The sequence below is a fragment of the Styela clava genome, chromosome 14, assembly GCF_964204865.1.
Source record: "Styela clava chromosome 14, kaStyClav1.hap1.2, whole genome shotgun sequence".
Lineage (NCBI taxonomy): Eukaryota > Metazoa > Chordata > Ascidiacea > Stolidobranchia > Styelidae > Styela > Styela clava.
In genome coordinates this window covers 13,018,169-13,036,225 of record NC_135263.1, presented here as the reverse complement: position 1 = coordinate 13,036,225, position 18,057 = coordinate 13,018,169, and the positions used below count along the sequence as shown (strand labels likewise).

At 34.8% G+C, this 18,057-nt stretch overlaps 2 protein-coding genes across 2 annotated transcripts; one reads left to right on the top strand and one right to left on the bottom strand.

Moving 5' to 3' along the window:
• Window positions 1–1,000: 1,000 nt before the first annotated feature.
• On the top strand, window positions 1,001–11,022 carry LOC120340351 (A-kinase anchor protein 17A-like). Its single transcript, XM_039408592.2, has 10 exons — window positions 1,001–1,264; window positions 2,456–2,568; window positions 2,713–2,812; window positions 3,851–4,003; window positions 6,081–6,188; window positions 6,646–6,816; window positions 7,553–7,701; window positions 8,170–8,377; window positions 9,476–9,598; window positions 10,115–11,022. The coding sequence occupies exons 1-10, from the start codon at window positions 1,148–1,150 to the stop codon at window positions 10,199–10,201; spliced, it is 1,329 nt and encodes a 442-aa protein (XP_039264526.2). The 5' UTR covers window positions 1,001–1,147; the 3' UTR covers window positions 10,202–11,022.
• Window positions 11,023–11,286: 264 nt separating this feature from the next.
• On the bottom strand, window positions 11,287–17,119 carry LOC120340355 (uncharacterized). The gene is made up of 4 exons (XM_039408596.2): window positions 15,173–17,119; window positions 14,404–14,555; window positions 13,850–13,914; window positions 11,287–13,573 (listed from the first exon to the last, which is right to left on the bottom strand). The coding sequence occupies exons 1-4, from the start codon at window positions 15,272–15,274 to the stop codon at window positions 13,218–13,220; spliced, it is 675 nt and encodes a 224-aa protein (XP_039264530.2). The 5' UTR covers window positions 15,275–17,119; the 3' UTR covers window positions 11,287–13,217.
• Window positions 17,120–18,057: the final 938 nt, after the last annotated feature.

Below are 18,057 nucleotides of genomic sequence, written 5' to 3'. Positions count from 1 at the left end.
ATATCGTTTTCAAGTTTTATCCATTGTTAGTTGTTGGCAAGAGATGTAACTACTATTGTTGTGCTATTTTTATGTCCATATACTCTTTCAGTCACACGTATTGTCCTATCAGTACCGTTCTGATCAGTTTTTTAGGGAAGTTATATAAAGCCTTTTGGTATTTCAAAATTGCTTCCCGAGCAATACCGTGATATTTTCCTTTCTCGCGTTCGGTTGTGTTATGTCGCTTAAAATTACATTCTTTCTTGACAGCTATCACTTGAAAACACACCGGCCGCTGTGGTTTAACGTTGTTGTGGATAAGGGAATACGTTTTTTCATTAAACTCGTTGTATGATGAATTGTTATATTTGACTAATTTTATAACTCATAGATCGTGAGGCGCAACGTCAGCTATGTGGTTCGTCACTGCTGTCTTGAAAATAGAGTAGTCTTTTTATTGAAATGAAGGCACAAAACGTCTCGCGAGCTTAAGGCACTGATCTTAGATAAAATGACAATTCACTTCCTTGTACTGATAACAGGACGCCACGCGAGTTTGACATCCCTGGTTTAGTGCACGTTAAAATTGTTCTGGAGACGTACGAAATGTGTCGATGGGCAGCAGTTTGGACCACCCTAACCTAACAAATGATGTTTTGGCAGTTTTGCGGAAATTTAGATGTAAATCAAAATGCCTTCTTCCGAGTTCTGATTTACCGTGTTTCCCCGAAAATAGGACAGGGAATTATCTCAATTTTCTCTCGAAAAATAACACAGAGTGATCATTGAATTATCTGATTTAGATTTAAATTTCCGGAACACAACTGAAAAGAAAATCGATTTTATATTAATGAAGACGAAAATTACCAAGAACAACAACAAAATATCAAAACGATCCATAGGTCCACCCACTTGTCCAATAAACAATTCTGTGAGCTCCCGCTCGTGAAAGCACTTGCAAAACGAGCTTAAAAATTTAGCGAGGTCAAGGGTCGACTAAACAACAACAAATAACTTGTGCTCCAACCAAATGGCCCCCTAAAGGCGCCAGAGTACTGTAATGCATTCAGGTTGCAGGTTCGTGTTTTACTGTTTGTGATTTTTACTTAGTCTGCATTTCGCCATTTTCAAGCTGGGTAAGGCACGTTCAAGGAATACTGTGGAGATGAATACAACGCTTGTAAGCGATTTATCAGACGTGGAAAATCTTTGCCCGTCGCTGAATCTACATTTAAAGCCGTACGCTAAAGTTAATGTCTGCGTTGCGTTGCCGCAAATGAAGGTAAATTTTGAGAATGTAGAGCTGAGCTTCAACTGACGTAATCTACCATTGGCTGCATAATCCAGTAATGAGATAATGCAGTACGATAATGCATTGGACTTGCACCAAACCGCCTAACCCTGTAACCTCCATAACTTCTGGAGAAATGAATGAAATAGCCAATGAACACCTGTACAACACGCATATTTCGGCTTGTATTAACAAGCCAAAACATATGTCAATAAAAAAATATATGGGCCTCTTGAAATGTGAGACGCTTTAATAGGTACCTTTATCACGTTCTGTTTGCTCTGATTAATTGACTTGACCTATGTAAAAATCCACATCTGCATCATCTTCACCGTTTTGTAGACTGGACTGTGCATCAAAGCCCCAGTTGGGATGTTCCCTTTAAATAATTTTACACTTGTGTATTCAAGTGTTTCAAATTCTGTTAGTTTCACGCTAGGTTTTTCACGGGGCCTTGGTAGATTTGCATGTAGGCTCAGACATTTGGTGTGCATACGTCACTGATTGAACGCCAGGATTTTTCATTTGCACGCCTTATTTATTGGGAAGAAGGCCATGAAATCCAGACTGGTTGAAGGTGTAAGATCGCAGTTGTACATATTTGGCAGTACATATTCTGAAAATGATTATGTCTCTATGTCTCTTTTTTGTACTAAATGCTAAAATGACTGAACTATTGAGTGGGAGTGGTGACTCCTCTGCGGCCCATGGGCCGGGGCCACGGCCCATCGAATTGGGCCTCGGCCCATCAGGCTATGGGCCGCGGCCCATCAAGTTGTGTAAAGAAACTATTCACTTGGCTAACACAGACAGTCCCCGAACTCATAATAGAACTATAATGTAAAAAATCTGAATTTTTTTTGTCCTAACCCTAACCTGGTACACATACTACAGGAGTATATTTTTTTGGTTTGAATATTGACAATTTGGTAAAAATTGAAAATTTTGTTAAGATAATTGAATTTTTCCTGATGGGGCCATGTGGCCCAATTAGATGGGTCGTGGCCCCGGCCCATGGGCCGTAGAGGAGTCACCACTCCTGTAGGAACTATTCTCCCCAATCTGCCCTATTCATGTAAAAAGTTACTACCGAAAGACTGGCCTGGTCTATTCATATATAGCCTGATTGTATTTTGTTTTAGGCTTTGTTTTTGCGTACCTAACTTGATTTTATTTGTTTAGGTTGTTGGACAGACGATATCAAACTGGGAAGTAATGGAAAAGTTAAAAACAATGTGCACCCCTCACCAATTCACATTGCTTCGAGTGGCAAAGAGTAACTTGGAATTTGTTAGGTTGTAGTTTTATGATATACCTTGTTTTCTATTTAATTGGGGGTCAATTGTATACCAGATCTGATGTTTGGCAGAATTGTTTTACCTTGATTACATCGAAATGATTCTGTAAATTGTTTAAAATTATTGTTTTTTGTTGTCTAGATTTGAAGGTGAAGTGGAAAATAAATCACTAGTTTCTACATTTGTTTCAATGTTGGATGGAAAACATATCAAATTATCTGGGTTTTCGGGCTTGCTCAAGGTACAACAATTTTTATTTTGTTTTCATAAAGTGGTCCGTGTGACTTTATTAGAGCTTGACAATCCTTGCCTACATGAACTGTTCAAAAAATTGAGAGATCTCCAAAATTAGGGGTTCTCAAAACTGTTGAGTGTTAAGAGTTAAAAATGCACATCCCAATACCTTGTCTAGTTAATTATAACGGATTCAGTTTTTTCTTTGTGTACTTCTCAGCAAAATGATAAACAACCATAAATATAGATAAAATTGTAGCCCGAGAAATTCAAAATTGCATTTAGAAGGGTCACAAATTCAGAACTAGTTTGATGACATTATTACCGTATATGCTAACCGTATTATTATTACTGTACAACAGCAATCAAAATGCAAGAGTGCAATTATTTGTCATGGTAATAGATGGATAATACAAGTTCCACTGAAAGAAGGTATTGCCACCATAAGGACCCCCAATCCATTCCTGTGATTACTAACTCCACAGCTTCAAATCGATTCTAATTATAAAACTAGCGTTTTCTGTCGATACTAACTTTTTCTCATCGTGTACACTCTTGAAAAGTCATTTTAAATGTTACTCCGTATAATAACTTTTCAGTTATGACCATGCATGAAATGGCTAATCATATGGGAAATATTGGGAAACCAGTTATGCATGGGCGAGATCATAACCCAGATTGAGCTTACTATTGCGATACCCTGTTGATGTCGAAGCATAAAGACTAGCCATTGTCACAGTTTTGAATATCGCTTGAAAGAATATCCTGAGCTCAGTTAAAAATATGTTAAATAAATTACTGCTGATATTTGTACAGCTTTCTTATGTGAGAAAATTTTAAATGGTTTACCCGTCTGCAAAATTGGTTTTAAAATTTCATGGTCCGCAAGCTGAAAATAGTTGAAAACCATTGATTTAAAATAGCAGATTTTTCATTGTTGACCTTCTCTGCTCGCGTTTCTCTACATAACTCGAAAGTAATTAACACATCAAATAAATTGTGATGAAAAATATTAGCTAAATAAGTTGCATTTAACATCATTTAGGTGACATGTGGAGAAAGCAAAATACCATTTCCATCTCGTCATGACTGGGATTCATATTTTCGTGATTCAAAAGATTATGATGAGACTCAGCCAGGAGAACGTCCAGACACAGTACACATAAGCAATATACCCTGCAAATTTTTTATGCCAAAGGTGGGTATTGTATGACTGGTTTTGTGCACACGTCCTAAAATATTATTTTTATTTAAACAAATATGAATTGTATGATTAAAATTGTTCATGTCTTACTAGGGGTTGTCAGAGAATTTGCTCAAAGCAATGTACCACGCACACACTATGAAGCATATTCATTTTGTTCTCGAATATTTTTCATCAAACTGTTCTGTATCAAAAATTGTGCTGTATGCAATATTTTGTCAGTAAAAACTTCTAATTTGGAAAGACCTACTAATATGACGCTTATCCACACCTTTCACTCTAAACAAGGCACTGTACATGTAGCCACTGATATCTAATGACAAATAAGGAGCTATTATTTAAAAGAACCTAAATCTTCCTAGTTCGGCATTTCTATCCAATTTATTACACTCTGGATGGGGTTGTGGTGTTCTGCCAACACAGTTAATAGGTCTTAAGTGCTGGGCCCTCATGCCCATAAAATGATTCATCCTTTATTATATTCAATCTGAGGTTATATCTCGAATGGTAAATTATGCTAGAAGTCTGGAATATGACTTATACGAGGTGTGGCTAAAAAGAAACGAGACTGACGTCACAGATTGCGCAACACGATTAACCATTGGTAATCAACACTTTTACAGTGTGGTGTAATATGTGTTCTTTGTTCAACAGCTTTTTTGACACAATATCGCAATTATTTTTGCTCTTTAGGAGCCATAGGTGAATGTGATTAATTGCTTGTTGAAAAAAAAATTGCCGTGCGAGATCTGATTGAGTTTTTTGGCGATAGGGGGTTCAATTGCAGAATGACGATTGAGCAATGAATTAACATTAAATTTTGTGTCAAACTTGGAAAAACGGCGACTGCGACTTTGAAGAAATTGTGTGATGTTTATGGAGATTCTTCCATGTCCAGAACAAGAGTTTTTGAATGGCACAAGCGATTTGTGGGATGCAGGGAGGATGTGGAGGATGATTCGAAGTCAGGAAGGCCTTGCACTTCCACAACTGATACCAACATCGAAAAGGTATCAGTTGTGAGTTCAGTTGTGAAAGGCAGTTGATTCGCAGCGACCGTCGCTCAACAATTCGCGTCATTGCGAAGTTGGAAAAGACAAAAAAAAACGGTTCGCACCAGTTTGGTTGACACTTTTGGCTTGTGAAAGGTGAGTGCCAAAATGGTGCCAAGGCTGTTGACTGAGGAGCAGAAAGCTCAACGATTAAATGTTGCCCAGTTGACATGCATTTTTCCAAGTTTGACACAAAATTTAATGTTAATTCATTGCTCAATCGTCATTCTGCAATTGAACCCCCTATCGCCAAAAAACTCAATCAGATCTCGCACGGCAATTGTTTTTTTCAACAAGCAATTAATCACATTCACCTATGGCTCCTAAAGAGCAAAAATAATTGCGATATTGTGTCAAAAAAGCTGTTGAACAAAGAACACATATTACACCACACTGTAAAAGTGTTGATTACCAATGGTTAATCGTGTTGCGCAATCTGTGACGTCAGTCTCGTTTCTTTTTAGCAACACCTTGTATGATAGCAATGTTGGGCAGAACTGAAGTCCCTAATTCCCGAGTCACAAGTCAATTCGTGTCACGGGTCATCTCATTCTTGAGTCGATTCCATCACCAAGTCTCACTGCTGGTTGGTTAGGAGTGAGTCCGAATCCTTTTTTTGGATGGCTCCAGTACTTTGAGTGGTTGAGTATAAGTCTTTTATTTAGATGGCTTGAGTAGTTCGAGTGGTTGAGTATGAGTAGAGAGTCATTTTATTTAGATGGCTTGAGTACTTCAAGTCATTTTATTTAGATGGCTTGAGTACTTTGAGTGGTTGAGTATGAGTTGGAGTCATTTTATTCCTATGGCCAGAGTGGTTGAGAATGAGCTGGGAGTCATTGTATTTAGATGACTCGAGTACGTTGAGTGGTCGAGTATGAGTCTTGAGTCATTTCATTAACATTGCTTGAGTACTTTCTGTCTTTGATAGATTGTGACTAAAGTTCATATCAACCCTCCCCAACATTGTGATACTGGAGAATATAATCTAATTTTCATCATATTTCATTTCACTTTTGCAGAATGGATCCACAGTTAGCAATGAAATGGTGATCCAGTGTTTTTTAACTTACGGTGAAATAAGAAATATTGATATTCCTATGTTGGATCCATACAGGACTGATGTTCAGGTATTTCAACTTGATAATACAAAAATAAATCTCAATTTTATACAAAACGTATTTCCTTTGTGACGTCTGTTGCACTTTTTCTTCAAAAAGATGCTGGACAATCATTCACTCACTTCATTATCATTTTCAGCAAAAATTTAAGGTGCTCTAGAAGTATGTGTACCAATATGAGTTAACTAATTTTGTTCGCCTACTTTACAACAATTTGTGCAAAGGGACTGAAACCTATTGGCGGGGAATATATTCACTTGGCTAACACAAAGAGTCCCCGAACTCGTAATGGAACTAAAATAAGGAAAATCGGAGAAAAATTATGGCCTAACCCTAACCTGGTACACATACTACGGGAGTACCATATTTAGGGTACTTAAATTTTCACGATTATGAATACGAATATAAAATTTATTGTGCGCATTATTCCCAAATTAATTTCGACAATTCATGTTTCTAATTTCAGTCTGCTGTTCCGTCAAATTTTCAAACATTTTCATATGGATCACGATTGAATTTCGAAGTATATATTCAATATAAAGAATATATTGGTTTTGCAAAATGTATGGATACTCTTCGTGGAAAGAAAATTGTTTTAAAAGAATCAGACGGCAAGGCAATAGCAGCTACAGTCAAGGTAATTATTTTACAAACTATCTGTGATATATATCTTGTGTAAGTTCCTAATTTTGGTGAAAAAAAATAGATCTCTGTGTATGTATCAGCTTGCCTATAGCCTTGTTAGGAATGATACTGTTAACACCCTGTAACATGAATGTAACTGTATTTAGAATAAATGTTTGTGAAAGTTTTGTATTGGGATTTCATGTTATATAAAAAAATCGAATATATATATACAGGTATATACACATATATTAAAATTTCTTGGGTGATGCTCTAAGGCAGGGGTGAGCAACTTTCAATACAGGAGGGCATAATTGGGTGAAACCACACACTGCACCTTTATTCAACATAGTTGCAGGCACAAAAAGTTTGGCTATTGATCTGATGACTTGCGTTGTTTGCTTTGCACAACCTCAAGTATAGGCTTTGCAACGGAAAGAAATTGGAATTCTCGCACATAGTGACATACTACTATCAAACTGAATTAAAAACTTGTTTCCCGGGCCGCACACCATTTAAAATTGGCACTTCTCCGTGCGCTGTGATGGAAATCTCGCACATACTATTATTAAACTGAATTAAAAACTTGTTTCCCGGGCCGCACATAATTTAAAATTGGCACTTCTCCGTGAGCCGCAAAATTTTCCCTCGCAGTTGCTCACCCCTGCTCTAAAGTCTAAACTTTATTAAATTGATTTTGCTCTATTCAGAATAATATCTCTTAAAATATTTCTTTTACAAATTCTCAGGTTGATTTTGACAAGACTAAACATCTTTCTGCAAAATCTATCGATCGTAGACTTCAAGAAAAAAAGAAAATCGAAAAATTACAGAAAGAACGGGAAAGACAGAAAAGGAAGGAAAAAGAATTGGAAGAAAGAAAAATACTTGCTGAAAAGTATGTTTCAAGATTCAGGATATTAGCTTGGAATCTCGTAGCATATGTCCCGCGTTTTTCTATTTGTGAAACCATTTCAACTGCCTTATTCGGTGCTCCCGTGATATGTGCACCATGATTGCGCACAACCTGAACCCTACTATGTTCAGGTTGTGCGCCATCTTGGTGAATATACTACGGGAGCACCCTATATTCTAATTGCCAACACAGAATTAAAATTGTCTTTATGTTGGATACTGGCAGACGGAATTAAGCCTAAAGCTAAGGCTGAAATAACTGAGCAAATGAATATAATTTATTATTTCTGAGAAACCATGTGACCTGTTCAACCAATCGTGAGTTTGCTTCGCTAACCCTGACCCAAAAGACTTGACTAGACTTACTGATCGTCTTCTTTTTATTAAATCTTGAAAGAATAACATTTCTTGATATTTATTATTCAAAATCTATTTACAAATGTATTATCAGAATGAAAGAATTGGAAAAACTGAAAGAGCAAGAGGATAGACGGAGGAGAAGAGAGGAAAAAAGAAGAAAGAAACAAGAAGAGAAACGAGCACAAGAAGAAGCTGCAAAACTTGCAAAACGTATAGCTCTTGAGGAAAGAAAATTATTGATTGCTCAAAGAAAATTAGAAAGTATTCGCTTACTCAGTGAATTGCTTGACAGAGTAAAGGTAACTAATAAGTCTAACATACAAAAAATTATAAATATTAGCCTATATGTTTTGTGTTGAATCAATACACAAATTTGGGTACGCCCGTAGAGTGTGTACCAGATTAGGGTTAGGCCACAGTTTTATTCCGATTTTCTTTGTTTTAGTTGTATTACGAGTTTGGCGACTGTCTGTGTTAGCCAAGTCAATATACCCGCTGCCCATAGGCTTCTGTCCCTTTACACAACTTGATGTAAAATAAACGAACAAATTGGAGCGCCCGTATTTGTAATGACGAATTAACAGAATATCTTGATCAGTAATAGACTGAAATTTGAAATGCTGAGTGTAGACATGTTGTTGGATATTCATACTGGAGGAGAAGAAAGCCAATAAGATGGATAAATAACATTGGGGGGCAATTACAAGTCATAGGTACCAGCCCCAAGTTGGGATGGGAATTGTTCAACATTATTGAACATAGTTTCCGATATATAAACGAAAATATCGGTCAGAGACCGAAGACTTATCGATTGAAGGTTAGGGGATCCCCCAAAACAGTGGTCTTACTCCATAGTGACATGTGTGTCCCATCACTAATTAATTAATAACTCGCTAATTATACGACATAATGCGCCCAAAATCAATAGGCTTCTGGCCCGAGATAAGATGAATGCACATGCAAAATTTGGAGAAGATTCAACTTCGCTTTCGTGGGATATCGCGTGCATCTAACAGACAAACAAACAGACATACAGACAGACAAATACCTATCAACATACTTACCGATTAAAATCGATAAGTAATAATACCTTGGCATTTTTGTGCCCCAGTCTATCATGCTATTCAAAAATATCCTTTGGTAAAAACTCAAAACTGTGTTTGTGATTTTTTAAAAATTGGCATGGATATTTTATTATGAATTCCACTAACTAATTGACTATTTTTCAGTAATTCAATCAATTTTTTCATATATTTCTACCATTTTAGCTATGAATATCAAAGTTTTTTTTTGCACTTTACTGTTGAATAACTATATAAAAAAACTTGTCATATAATACTGATGATTCCCTTTGAAAACATTTTTGAATAGCATTTTTGTTATCTTATAATTTTCAGTCTGTTGCCCAACAAGCTGAAGTAGAAAGGTTGGAGAGAGAAATAGCGAAGAAGGCAGAAGAAGAGAGAAAAAGGAAAGAAGAAGAGGAAAGTAAAAGGAAAGAAAAAAATTTGAAACGAAAGGTAGGAATTTTATTTCACATTTTTTTGGTAATTAATATATACCTTTCTCATACCGAGCCGAATATGCTCCATCAGTCAGTTGCATTGGCCAGTTGTCTGTTTTTTATAGAAACATCTATTATTGGAGATGACTTGAGTATAAATTATGGTAAATATGCTTGTTTATTTTCTAATAGCTGTTTAGAGTTTCATAAAATGTAATATGGAAACTGACGGTGCACATGATCTATTCATAAAAATCAAGGGTGATATTACAGTTTTGCGGGCTTTTTTGAAATCTGATCAATGATGCGACTATGATACTATTGAGAGCGATGATAGACTCTTGCGTATGTCCGAGAGATACTAAACAGCAACCCCCTTATTTCATAATTTGGTAAGTTGGTCGGAACCCAACCAGGATAATTTTGAGCATTTTTGATTTATTAAATTTCTGGTCAAAACTTATTACTTTCAAATTTCCCATTTTCAAAATAATTGTGAGGTTACTAAGACTTCCAATTTCTGTCATTTCAGCTGAAATTGGAAAAGAAGGAAGCTGAAATAAAGGATCGACTGGAACAAAGAAAAAGAGAGGATGATTTCAGAAAAGATCAGAAATGAAGAAAACAAGCAATCAAACGTTTACATTCTGGTGATCAGTTAATGTCCACTGTGGTCAAGTCATCAAGTCCAAATGAGAAGAGATGAAATATCAGGGACTGACCAGTCATGAAAGATTTCGGTTTGTTAGTGCGTGTATACACCGAATGATGCAATAGCCTGAATTAATATTGACGGTTGTTGGCGAACGTATTTTGATCACTGTTTCAGCTTGAAAAAAATATGACTGTTGTTGAATCAAGCTTTTTTTTGAATATTGCACCCAATTTTGACACTGCCTTTTTATATTACTTCTTTGTGATATGGTTATTTATTCACTTTTTCTATTGCGTTTTTTGTCTCGTGCATTTTTTATATCACTCTGAAAATCATTCGGCTATTGATATATTTTTACACCATGAAAATATTCCCATATTTTGATGGCATTGAGGGCTTTCGATTGGAAAAGGATAATGTAAAAAAAACGCTTAAATCTTTGAGACTGTAAAATTAATTCACTCAGTTTCTGAACGTTGCAAGTTTTGCGAAATATGTGTATGGGTTAATTCGACTCCCTGATGTGATTTTCTCAGGTTTTATGTCCATTTACTGGTAGAATTTGGACTTTTTTAAATTTTTTTTCATCTATATGGTAGTTTAAGATGGATTTTGTTGGTGACTGTCAATTGGTTTGCTCTGTGGTTGTGTATCAGTGAGACTTGGACGTATCATGTTTCTTGGCTGTCCTAAAAAAATGGGTCATCTATCATTATCCTATTGTTGCAAATTTTCAACATTTCTCTATGAATTTATATCAAAATCACTGTGTTCGTTTCATCATATTTCAAGCAACCATTCTCTGTTTTGTAGTAGGTTGGCTGTAAAATTAATTTGGTATATTGCATACTTTCGCCAGGCAGAACGATGCTGTAGGATTTTACCAAATAGTCAAATTGAGTAAACACTTTGTTTGTCGAACTTCGCATCCTCGCGATTATACGAGTAAATATGCTCATACTATCTGCTGGTTGAGATTGTCCCGCAATTTAAAGTTTTATTCTGTAGGTTACACTCGGCGGACCGTGATTTGATACAACTTGCGCTTTGTATCTGAAACGAACAACGCTCGATTGAATACATAAAACGCGAAGTTTTATTGTTTATTCATCACACACATTACCGTTATAACTTTTGTGTAACGGGCAACTCTCCGCCTGGTTGGGTTCGTTCCGTTATGTATTAGTTACATCTTATCGATGTAGATGGGAGTATCGAAGTGCGGAATATTGTCGAGATAAAATCAGTTGGGCATATGTAATAGACAGATCTGGATTTATCCAGCATAAACTGGATTTATACAACAGATGTTAGTAAACAAGTTGCGCATTTTTGAAGGTGAGACGGTTTTTCGTCATGAGGCTTCACGACATGTCACAGTTGCGCCATTAGTACCTAATGTTAATGCATTACGAATTCTTCCCTACGTAAATTAAGGGGAAATTTCCAATCACTTTTTTAATACGGGACTACATTCGAAGACAAATGAATACGACTCGATACAAGATTAAAATAAGTTCCAATCAATATTTCTTTATTGGGGTCAAGATACGACACCATTTATTGCTTGATATTTGTAGAGAATCTTGTCACTACATTTCAGGTTAGATAGGATTATATGAGTAATCGAAGCCTCCGTTCATTCGTAGCTAGGCGACGATAAATACCCTCACATACTTGATTATTTGAGAACCGCAAGGTGGCGTATCATACTTACATTACGCGCTGCGCGATTGGGAAATTTTTTTGCTGTGATTGTTTTGCTATGAAACAAACAAAAAAAGAGAACAATCTGGACTAAATTTGTTCTCAATAATTTCACCCTTTAATTATTTTAATTAATAAAATCCAAGTAAATTTTTTTTTCAGCTATTTCTTAAATATCGTATATATAATTACAAAGAGGTGACTTCTTACATTTGATCGTAACATAAGAATACAGTATAAACATTCACGTTTAATAAACACTAAAACGGTTGAAAAAAGACATTGTAAAATATAATTCTATGCGACTACAACTTATTTTCCAAGATTGTAAAAAACAGATTCATAAATTTGTATTTTGGAAATGGACGATATAAAATTCGTAAACTATTTTGGTATTGTGGTTTATAGATGTAAATTTTTCATATAATCATATAATTTTTTTATATGTCGTGACGGAGATAAAAACACAAGAAAGATCTAGTTTAAAAAGAACGTGTGTTACAATAAAAACAACAATTAAAATATTATATTTTATAGATAATGCCACATTTGATGAAATCAATAACCCTCAATAATATTGAGAATCTAGGAATAAAAAAATGAAAGACGAACTCTTATACCATTTTGTAAGAGATATTGTTGACTATGTGTTTCAATAAGGCAAGCTGTAGTAAATTAAATGCAAATTTAAATATAAATTGAGTTCCAAGGTTTTTGATATTGGACTCGGAAAGGCAGATTTTGTCTATGCCGTCATTTGGATTGGTAGAAAAAAAAAATAAGGGAGTTTGTACAAAATATTGGTGAATACTTATTGATGGTTATTAATACTTGACTTACAACTATAACGATTGTTGTTAGTTCTTATTGTTAAAAGTGGAAATATAATACCAAGTTTATTGAAAACTGAAAAAAGGAGGATTGATTGGTGTAAATGGATGTAACAGCTATAATTTTTATATTTTGTGCAATACGTTCACTTCAACTTGAAGCCGTAATTAAACGAGTGAATGTGTTATTTAAAAGAAGCGAGCAATGCTGACCAACGAAATTGATGAAAAGATCAGCCGATATGCGTGTTTACATACGCCATATGAAGTCACATTATTAATAATAAATTCAGTGGAAAATCCGAACGTAGGAATATGGAAAAATAAATAGAGATGATGGCCTTCGAGATACCTTTACACACTAAAAATTTGAACTGTCATCATTGGGGTGTCTTGTATGCAGTTTTAGACATAGACCCCGTCACCAATCCTGATTTTTTTTGTTATGTTCTGAGAGGCGGAATTGCAGCATCTTCTTCCTGTACTCTAAGTTTTGTTTTAAAACACTTTCGGTACATACAAACTGCAGAGATTGATATTATCGCTGTTGTAAAAATGGCCGCAAGCATAATCAGTGTAGTAAGTGGCGGCTTACTTGTAGTGGGCATATAATCTGTTTCAACTGCATTCTGTGTGGCTTTGGATTTTTCATCTTGGCTTTTCGTAAGGATTTCCTCGTGTGATGTACTTTCAATCAATTTCTCGACAGTGTGAATTGATTCGGTGTTTTGAATTGGGTTCGGTTCTGTAGTGAATCCAGCGTTGGGAACCAATGTAGTTTTGGCGGAAAGCGTTTGGGCTATTAAATAAAATGACTCGTGTTCAAATTATTTTAAACATTGACGAAAAATAAGATGTTTTCATAAGTTATAAAATAGTTTTGAGCAAAAAGATCTCTTGTTTCACGACACATATTTATCTGCCATGGGATTTGACTTCTTCTTCGCGTCAAAAATAAAAATGTAGTTTTTTTGTGTGATTTTCATAGGTATATGCATCGTACTAAGCAGCATGTTATTATATTCTGTAACGTTATTCATATCAGAAGAGATGTACACCAATTAATCGGACTTACCAGTTGTAGCAAGCACAGTTGGATCAGTAATCGGAATATTCTTGGTGTTAATTGGAGTCGTAGATCTGTGGTAAGTGTTGAATATAATTATATATTAGTTGCATTCGACATGAGCAATTGGACGCATATTATATTTTTTACATCAATGTATATTAAATCGAATTTTAGTTATTTTGTTTTAGTTCAACTACTATAAATGTAATAAATTAAGATTCTGTAATAAATAATGAAAATAGATTGATTAGAAAGCAGGCAGAGCTCATTGTAAATAGTTATTAAATAGATTTACCAGAATCTGATATATATGTAAAATTTTATATATTGCTGTCCTATTGAACAAATATGCTTTTATGACGATTCAAATTTCCAATTTTATAGTAATATTCACAAATGAAATTCCAACGGACAAACTACATATAGGCGATTTAGGTTATTTCTATATTATGGCAATTTCCGTACTTTCATCTTTTTCAAAAGAGCGATTCTATGCTTTAATCGGTTTCTTAAAAGTCTTGACACGATCTGATATAAATAAATTATTCTCAGTCACCTACTTTATATGATTTTTGCATGATTTCCTATTACTTGGAATGAGATTTGTGTATTCGGGATCCGTGCAAGGTAAACATTTTCTGTCTTTTCTAGACCGATATTCCCCAACATTGCATTTGCTGTGGTATCTATGTGGGTGAATGTGCCTTTCTTTCTAAAAATTTGAAAATTACATCGTGATATGTATTATATTATAATATTGAAGCACAATAACATCATTACACTACAAATTTGGTGGAGTAAAGCACTAAGAATAATCTAACAATATTGAACTTTTTTTCTAAAAAAAAAAAGTATTGCCTTTTTGTCTGCCGTTCACTAGTGGTAGCGGCGGGGCCGTACCATTACTTACAAATATCTATAGAAAATAACAGCTATATTTGAAACAATATTTTAAAACTAGGTGTAACTAGCTAGTTTCGGTTTAGAATTATAAAAAGTCGTTCCATATTCGTTACAAATCTCACTGAGATTTTACGTTCATTCATGATTAGTCTTTCACACAGTTAAGACGAATTAAACCAATAGTGGTTCTACGAGCTGGGTCACTAGAATGAGAATTGATCAATGCATATGGAACACTGACAGTGGTTTAGAAATGTAAATGATTGTTTTAAGTCGGAGTGACAGTTTTAGTATCATTATGTTACTCACGTGCAGCTGCGATTCTTACTATTGGTGGCGTTGTTTTTTCTTGTATGAGCATTTTACATTCATATTAAAATTTTGCTCAGATTTCTCAGTTATAATATGAAATCTTAGATTACTTACCGTGCGTTTCCGTAAGTTAACCTTTGTCTTTGTCAAGACGTCCGAATAACATATAAACATCAATATCAGCATAAACCATCCATATCTCTTTGTTACGTCCATTTTAAGGGGAAAAACGTAGATAGGCCTAGCCTGCCTTTAGTTTAAAGGGCGCTGGCAGCTCTGACACATGTCGCAATATGGTTGCTCAACGAAGATTTCAAGAAAATCCCCAGGTTGCTGACTTGGGCAATCCAGACCAACACCAATATGGAGGTAACTTACTTTGTTCCGCCTAATTTACATCAAGTTGTGTGAAGGGACTGAAAACTATGGGCATGGGGTATATTCACTTGGCTAAACAGACAGTCCCCGAACTTGCAATGGAATTAAAATAAGGAAAATCGAATGAAATTATGACCTAACCCAAACCTGGTACACGCACAACGGAACTACCCTGATATGGGCCTAATATAACAAGATAAATATTTGGCGGTCAAAGAAATAATTAAGACAGCGCAATATTTTTTTTATCATATATGCGGAAGCATCTTTTGAAAATTTAAGGATCTCACTCAATGATGTGCTGATGATGTCATCTAATTTACGAAAGATTCACGGTGTTATATTACCAATAAAGTTTATAGTTGTCGCAGTGTAGCGCAAGAGAGCAGCGGAGCATAGTAGTGCGATATCCTTCGAAATAAATTTCACGTTTGTCATTATGCGTCGTATTTAGGCGTTAACCGTTGATATGATAGGGGATAGCCTACATAGCTCAAAACGTATTTACGTTTATGATGTCATTATTTGTTACATCATACATTTGTAATAAACCTTAGTCATTCAAAACCCATCCTACGCGCAAAAATAAAAGTGGCGTAAACAAAATAATTTTAACATTGGCTCTTATGGAGAACGTGATCACCAGGGCAGAAATTTGCATTTTTTGTGATTTTCTAGTTATCTTTCGCTGTAAACGCGGGCAGTTTTATATATAGAGTGAATTTTAGATATTCTTCCATATTTTTATGACGATAAACATGGTCAAGTTTTTTGATAATCGTACATTAAAATTTTAATCGATTTCTGTTCACCAAATGGTGTAATTCACAGACTCCCTGTTCTTTCCATTTTTTCATTAAAAATGGCATTCTTGCATTTTGTAATTTCTTGTTGTAACGTAATGGTTCATTATAGAGATGGATATTGGCATTAGATGGTAATTCCCTATATATGTACCAGGTACAAATTGTATCCTTAATTGTTATAAAATGAAGATTTTTTATGAAACGAGAGTTATACCATAAATTTCCTTTCAGGAAACAATGTATTTCTATATCACGTAAATAATAAAGTTTAATAGTTTTCAAATTACCCTCTTTCGACTCATCTACGACTATCTACAACCATTTCAGTTTTTTAGAAATATTGGTACTTTCAATGTCTACCATATCAATTCCACCTTTCATTTTTGGGCCAATCAATGTTTTACGTTTGATTCTTCCCCAATTTGAATTCCATAAAAAACGAAATATTACAGAATTCAGTGATTTAACAAATTTTTTGGGAATAGTAACAGGTAAAAATGTTAAATTCATGAGTCCAGTTGAGATTGTTGTGAATATTTTGTTAAATTATGCCACATTTAGTTCCAATATTCATTGCTTGTGATTTTTCAGCATTTGTTTTGCATCCTGATATAGTTCCAAACACTTCAGCTGTTCGAAATTAGGTTTCAATGCTTTTAGATGAACCATCTGTGAAGAATATTGTATCATCTGCAGCTAGGGCTATTTTAATTTCGTTTTCTGCAATTTTAAATCCAGTGATATCTTTATTATTACGAACCATCGTTGCGAAAATTTCTATTACTACAAGAAATAAATACGGTGAGATTGGGGCGCCTTGTTTAAGCGCTCTTTGTGGTATAATTGCCCCAGAAAAGAAATTATTGTTTGTTATGAATAGTTTGTTTTGGTTATAAAGAATTTTTATCCACGAAATGAAGTTGTTTTGAAATCCGAATGCTTTTAGTGACTGGAACAGGAAACACCATTCGACACTATCAAATGCTTTACAAATATCCAATCCAATAATTGTACCAGGTATTTTATTGTATGTTGTATGGTTTATTATATCACAAGGTAATTGTATGTTTTCTCCCATTTGTCTGTTTTGAATAAAACCTCTTTGATCTTTGTGAATTATATCGTTCATTACTGTTTGGATTTATGTCGTGAGAACTTTACTTAAAATTTTGGAATCCCTATTCAATAGCGTAATGGGTCGATAGTTTCTTAAATTAGTTATCGGCGTCTTTTCCTTTCTTCACTATAAGGGATTATTATTCCATCACATTGAGTTTGGCTCATGTGACCAGCGATACACGCCTGGTTATAACATTTCAAATCTTCCCAAAAGTCTTTAGTTCGCAAGGTAATCCGTCTAAACCTGGACTTTTGCCGTCTGTCATTTTAAAAAGTGCATTTTTACATTGCTGTTCTGTTATTTGTCCTGTGCACCTAAAAGAAATATCTTTTATCGTAGAAGATATATTTAGAGTCTCAATAATATTTTGGGTATGAATATGGTCAGGTTGACCAGAACTATACAGTGTTTCGTAAAATCTTTGTATTACTTTCATTATATCCTCTTGATTGGTTGAGATACTATGTTCTGTTTTAAGGTCGATATTGTAGAATTTATCTTTTTTCGTTTTTCAGATCCAAAAAAATACTTAGAGTTTTTTCTCCATCTTCAGCCCATTTTGCTTTACTGCGTATAATATGTCCATGTGTTATGCTTTGATATAATAAATTCAGCTTTTCCTGTTCCTTCAAAAGATTTTGATAGGTGTCTGTCGAATTATTTGAGTGCATTTCGTTTCTTAGTTGGCTGATTTT

Excerpts from the sequence above, each read along its gene's own strand:
- LOC120340351 (XM_039408592.2), top strand. The coding sequence starts at position 1,148 with ATGAATACAACGCTTGTAAGCGATTTATCAGACGTGGAAAATCTTTGC. Across the intron at positions 4,004-6,080 it reads GCAAATTTTTTATGCCAAAG|AATGGATCCACAGTTAGCAA; the intron begins GTGGGTATTGTA and ends TCACTTTTGCAG. Across the intron at positions 6,817-7,552 it reads CAATAGCAGCTACAGTCAAG|GTTGATTTTGACAAGACTAA; the intron begins GTAATTATTTTA and ends ACAAATTCTCAG.
- LOC120340355 (XM_039408596.2), bottom strand. The coding sequence starts at position 15,274 with ATGGACGTAACAAAGAGATATGGATGGTTTATGCTGATATTGATGTTT. Across the intron at positions 13,915-14,403 it reads TCATGCAAAAATCATATAAA|ATCTACGACTCCAATTAACA; the intron begins GTAGGTGACTGA and ends CACTTACCACAG. Across the intron at positions 13,574-13,849 it reads AACTGTGCTTGCTACAACTG|CCCAAACGCTTTCCGCCAAA; the intron begins GTAAGTCCGATT and ends TTTATTTAATAG.